Below are 6,206 nucleotides of genomic sequence, written 5' to 3'. Positions count from 1 at the left end.
AACATTTTCGTGAACCAGAATCGGACTATGGGAACGGGGGTATATAGGGGGGTTTATGGGGTAAAAATTGATTTTTTCCCATTTTCGATCCTAAAAACGCATTATTTCATTCCAAACCAAATCTGTTGAGCTTAAAAAAGCAATAATTTTGTATACTGAAGCGTTGTTGTATGCCCAATTGTCACGAAGATGATAACAAAAGTTGTAAATTAAAAATCCCCATGTTAATTTAATAGATACATGTTTTAAAATGGAGATTCATTTGACTGGGAAAATATTTATATTTAAAAGAAGGAAGGTAAACAGAAGAACTGTAAAATTGTTTTATTAAAGTTGTTTTGAAATAAAATAACTCCACTAGATGTCGATAAACTAAGTAAAGAGAATAAATATTCCATTATTTGATTTCATTAGGAATCAGGAATATTGTCTTGACACATACTACCGGTATTTTAGTGTTTTGTTCAGTAATTTCAATAAAATGTCTTGCTCTCAATGCTTAAATGATATGAGTATATTTATGTGTGAAACAAAACATAGCTGAAACTCATAAAATGGGTTTAAAACTGCATAGCATAAAACCCTGCTATACATAATAGCAATACATTTTTATTCTGTTCTGTCTGCAACTGCAATGTTTTCATCTTTCAGTAGCTGTCGACCGTCGTCGTCCGTCTTGTTTCTCTCTTGCCTGTTTAGTTACTTGTAATAATATTCATTATAGTTGTTAAATATGTCAAAAGCAATAACTATTCCTTATAGATATCTAAATTTTAACGATAAAGTGAAGATATTGTACAAGAAATCTTTAAGGAACCTAGAAGACTGGATACATGACAGGTAGTGTACATAAATCTAAGTTATTTTTCTTAGGTTACTTCAAGGTGATTAGAGATGTATTTTAATCAATTAAGCTATTATTATTTCAGTTTGTGGTTTTTATACATGTCATTTTGAAGTATTGTTTATGATGGATATCTAAGATACTTCAACTTCTATTGAATTCCATAGACCAATCAGCCTACCTAAATCTTTTTAGATTAAGCCTATTGAATCTCAGACCTAGCCTACACCTACGTCCAGCCATAGGGTACACTTCCATATGAAATACAATGTAATAAATTGGTATATCTGTTGGCACAAACAACCGAATGAGTAATATTGATTAATCAATTGTTTAATTCGATACTATCGTTTGGTTAGTTAGGCTAGGTTAACGTTACCTAACGAACCAAACAATATATCAAATGATCGATACATCATCGATATTTTCATTCTGTTGTTTGTGCCAACAGATATGGAAGTGTACCCCAGCCATAAAATAACTTAATAGGCTATGTTAAACTTCCTTTTTAAAACAGAATAGCTGTATTTTATATATATCCTCATGGTGTATAAGAGTCTGTGTCTTAACTTAACCGGTAACAATAATTGTCGGCCTAAGGGAACATTTCTTATCCTGGCCATATTATTTTTGGAAGTTGACCTGTAGGGAAAGCATAATGAGGTTAATGTACATCCCAATGCTCCGGACTCCAGAAGAGTGTTGGGTATCGATAGTCTATATATAGAAAATATAGATGTTTTGAAGCCGAAAGTTTATGTTTTTTCCATTGATAGCTTCTTTCGATATATTTTTAGTATCGATATTTTACTCCAATATTTTTGCTAGCCTAAGTTAATAGCTTATAGGCTATATTAGTATATTTTACTCCAATATTAATTTTCTACCATAACTTGTCACGGCCATCGGAAGTAATTTTTTCTCTAATTAGTTTTAAGCCTGAGGTTTAATATGAGGTTAAAACTTAGTCTAAACCACGATTGTCTGTGTTAATATAGATTTGGGGTAAGCGGCCCTTTTGGGATAAGTCCAATAAGTACCTACAAAGAAAACATTGAGAGGCAAACTCTTTTGGTTTAAGTTATACCCTATTTAAACTTATATTCTGCTGTAACTAACAAAATATAGACCTAAATGATATTTTTAATTATTTAGCATTTGATCAATGTTTTACTCAATATCAATGTTTTTCTCCGTTATTTATCGATATTTTGACTTCAATATTTTTTTGACATCGATGTTTTAAGGCCGATATGACTATCGATACTAAGATCGATGTTTCTGGTTCGATGTCCCAACACTAGTCCAGAGATTCATTTTAGAACCAAACTAGCAACCTTTTGATTGAATGCTAGCTTTCCTATCACTAGGCTATCTGGTCTATTTTGTTTGGAACCTGGAACTATTTATAAATTATAACCCTACTTAAGTTTACCTTAAATCCTATAGCCTATTTACACCTATTAATCAAAACAGATAAATTAGTTATCAATATTCAATCCTATAATAAATCTCAGGTTCACTGCGCTACTGTAAGTTTAACTTAAAGCCTTTTACATTTCCGTAGAGAACCTGCGGTATGCAGATTAAATATCGATATTATCAATTTTGATTTGGTTTGGTATTAACATTTCATCGATTTTAATTTTATCATATGAAATATTAGGCCTACGGTACCTAAATAAAAAATAAAAAAAATAGGCCTATTAACAAAGTTAGGGTAAGTTACTTTGGTACTATATGGAGGCCACGCTTATACAGAAGGCTCTGCGATTATGTTAGGTTGAGTTATCATAAATAGAAAGTATGACTCATCATTATGAAACGAGGAAAGTCCTACAATCTTTATGATAGCCCAACCTAACATAACCACCTGCCGCTAAAATATGCTGTAAATTATGTGGCCTCCGTATTATACCAAAGTTGGTCAGTAGGCCTACCAGATAGATCTTGTAGAATGTATGTACTTAATGATTGGGCAGCAAGCCAAGAATTGGTAGAGCTTGGGGCTACGGTCTTTGAGTTCCTGGGTTCAAATCCCACCAATCAATGGCTTTAGCTATGTGATTATCCCGCAACTCTCTAGCTCTAGCCTCAAATATAGTGTAAAATAGTTTGAGGATGGAGCCCAGCATCCAGACGATGGGTGTAGATTTAAATAGGCTCTAAGGACTAGGCCTAATTCAAGTTACTGTATCCAGTAAATTGCAGACTGGTGAATAGACATTTAGGATTGTGTTATTTCTTAATTTTAATGATCCCTTCATGGGGATGGGGGATGAGATACATCTTCATCTTGATTTTGAATTGTTTTCTATTCAGGTAAAATGTTACCTTTATTATTATTAAGGCTTGAGGTCAGTAGTCCAAAATTGTGTCTAACTTCAATTAGCCTATTCAAAGCTGACATGTTTCGTTGCAAAGCAATATTGCTATAACCCTGTAGCGTAGAGTCTACCTACAACCGTCGCTGTGTCACACTATCTTAATGTTTCATGTTTAAATGTCCCGTGTCGGGGATATGTAATGTATTATGTGTTTAATTTTGATATTTTTGAAAGTTAGACACAATTTTGGATTATGACGGAGGTAAGCCTAAAAAGACATATGTAGTCCAGGGGCTATCAAAATGAATACTACTTTATTACGTTACCTATTGCATTTTAAAACTAAATTAAAATAAAATATATTTTAAGTTATAGACAGGCAAATACTAACAAACTTACCTACATGTTTTTACCGAAAGACAATTTTAATTCCAGGGCCGACTTCAGAGTTGAAGCTGTTAAAACCAGAGCAAAATTTGACGAAATTATAAATTGCAAAGATTCTGTAAGAGCCAATTTACTGTTGGATGAGGCTGACAAAGAACTTTTCCAGAACAGTCACTATCAGCCAAAAAAATGTAAGTATACAGTTATTATGTTGAGTGATTTTGTAACAATATTGTTTTCTTGCTGTCCCCAGCTTATTGGGTAGGCCTAATCTTGGGTTACCAATCAACACCCAAGAAAGAGTTATAGGTATGTTCTAACTAAACGTCTCATTGTTCAGCAGGACATTTTTATCTTTCATAACCATCTCCTCGGAGAGGGCCTTGAACTATGCTATGTGGCTTGTTACTGTTACCATGTTACTGTCCAAAACGATCCTTCCCACTTTCCTAAAGGTTCATTTTGGACAGTAACAAGGTAATACAAACCACTATAGGTTAATTCAGACGATCTCTAGAGGCCATTCCATTGTGGGATATGCTTTATTGATTTCTGATAAAGCGTAAAAGTATACATATTGTTTTTCTTTCTTTTTTTAAGTCATTCACTTTCAGTCCTAGTTGTTTTGTTGTTTTTCACTTCAAAGCTAGTTATGATGAAATTTAAAAAATGCCAAAGATAATCCAATTACAATGAAGTGGTCAATGATCCAATATTACAAGAGTAAGGGTTAACTTCTAAAAGTAAGAGTCAATTTTAGGGCTGTTGATTGGTACCATAGTATGAGGCATTTTCCTTACTATAGTCAACTGAAGCCAATTACCCACAAACCCATCTTAACCGCCTAGCAAGCTTATTTTGTATAGAGAAATCCTTCAACAAGTCCTGGGTAAATGTAATAAAAAAAATTACCGTTTCGGATTTTCTTAAAATATTGATTAATTTGTTGTATGTTGAAAGGCTCCAATTTGATTTTGACCATTGTTTTTAGTCCCGGACTCTGTTGGCGGATGTGCCTACAACAGGTACGTGCCCACCCCGGATTGGGTCCTGGACTACTGGCATCCACTAGAGAAGGCTCAGTATCCCGAATACTTCGCTCGCAGAGAACAGCGCAAGAAGGAGTACATAGAATGGTGGGAGAAGACTTACGGCAAACCTTCACTGGACGATCACCACTAAATACTCATAGTTCTTAGTAGTCAATTTTTTTAAACATTCTCAGCTACATGGGGCAGTTTTTGTAAAATCAAAATTATATCTTGACAATGTACATTTTGAAACATTAATTTATTGAGGAAGGTTATTGGTTGATTGTAATTTTAATGGAAGAAAAGATTAAAACCCATGTAGTTGCAAATGTTCGTAACAAAAAATAATTATAATTATCCAATAAAGGCTTTGTTTCTGTTACTTAACTATTTCTATTACCGGTGTTTTAAATACAACTTAATTATTTCAACACTGCTGTTTTGATTTTGAAACATTGAAAAACACTAAAAATGCTCAAGGCCCTATACTTTAGTAAAAAAATGTGAAGTGAGAATAATAGGTAAATAATACAGTAATTTGATTTCTCAGAGCGTTACAAAAAATGCAATATGATATTAATATCTTTTCAGTAAAAATTTTGTAATCCAGGATAAATAGTTAGTATGTTGATACTGTAGTTATAATCCATAGAATTGGCCTTTCAAGCGAAACAAAATAGTATATTAAGTTACTAGTTGGCGTCCTGAAAATAAGTGTTTACCGGATGAGTTTGGGCGTTCCCTTGCGAGACGAATTCGAATACGGGATCACCATAAGAGTCCGGTACACACATTTTGGAGGAGTTACGTACCATAGTTTACGCCTTGCTACTAAATCTGAACAAATCCTTATATATTACCACCAACTAAAGGACTAAAAATCACTTGTCATAACCTCTAGGAGAGGTTATTTTTTTGTTTATAATCACTCATTGCCACCCAAATATAGTATAATCAGCTGATTGGTATCCGGTAAAACTCATTACAGTACAGTAGTATGTAATCAAACCCCATTTGATTAAGTTGATGGCAAACAGCTGTTTTCTGGACTAAATCCTTGCGTGGGAGTTTGTCAAAATATTGTAGTGTGGTGTAAACAAATTTATCAATTATTGGCTATTTGGTAGTCACTAGAAGAGCAATAAAGCTTTCTAGGAACAATAAGCAGCATGTTTAATTGTGTCCAAAACTTGTATCTGAGGCAAAATGAATCCAGTGCAATAGGGTACCCAATTACCTTTTCGAGATTATGCTTCTTTAGTACAGTTATTAGGCGAATAGAACTAAAAAATTTGTTGATTTTAGACCTTAACTACAGTTGTCAAAGTAGCCTATTGAAAATACATTTTTATTATCTGTTTGGTTAAAGATTGAACTGAAGCTGTTAAATTGCAATTCACAATCAAACTGTCATAAGGAAAGTCGGTCAGCGTAACTGGGTCTTTGAAAATGGACTCTAGAAATAAATTAAACTTGAGGAGGGCGAAGCCCTAAATTAAATTACCTGTTTGCTACCCTTCACAGGTGCTCTAGCTAGCAAGATCATAAGCTTGAAAATGACATCTAAATTTAAACAATCGGTTAAGTAGGACGGCTGGAAAAGGGATGTTACAGGGA

The 6,206-nt window shown here is 33.6% G+C and overlaps 1 protein-coding gene across 1 annotated transcript; it reads left to right on the top strand.

The window, feature by feature from the left end:
• The first annotated feature begins 640 nt into the window (after positions 1-640).
• On the top strand, positions 641-4,971 carry LOC128994891 (NADH dehydrogenase [ubiquinone] 1 beta subcomplex subunit 9-like). Its single transcript, XM_054419717.1, has 3 exons — positions 641-840; positions 3,607-3,749; positions 4,550-4,971. Exons 1-3 carry the CDS (start codon positions 734-736, stop codon positions 4,738-4,740), a joined length of 441 nt encoding a protein of 146 aa, XP_054275692.1. The 5' UTR covers positions 641-733; the 3' UTR covers positions 4,741-4,971.
• The last annotated feature ends 1,235 nt before the right edge of the window (positions 4,972-6,206 follow it).

Source organism: Macrosteles quadrilineatus, unplaced genomic scaffold (assembly GCF_028750875.1).
Source record: "Macrosteles quadrilineatus isolate MER2022 unplaced genomic scaffold, UCM_ALF_1.0 Scaffold_5__1_contigs__length_97177068, whole genome shotgun sequence".
Classification (NCBI taxonomy): Eukaryota; Metazoa; Arthropoda; class Insecta; order Hemiptera; family Cicadellidae; genus Macrosteles; species Macrosteles quadrilineatus.
The sequence above is the reverse complement of the archived record's forward strand: the minus strand, read 5'-3'. Positions and strand labels throughout refer to the sequence as shown.

Coding starts and splice junctions, on each gene's coding strand:
- LOC128994891 (XM_054419717.1), top strand. CDS start 734: ATGTCAAAAGCAATAACTATTCCTTATAGATATCTAAATTTTAACGAT. Junction 841..3,606: donor GAAGACTGGATACATGACAG/GTAGTGTACATA, acceptor TTTTAATTCCAG/GGCCGACTTCAGAGTTGAAG. Junction 3,750..4,549: donor TCACTATCAGCCAAAAAAAT/GTAAGTATACAG, acceptor CATTGTTTTTAG/TCCCGGACTCTGTTGGCGGA.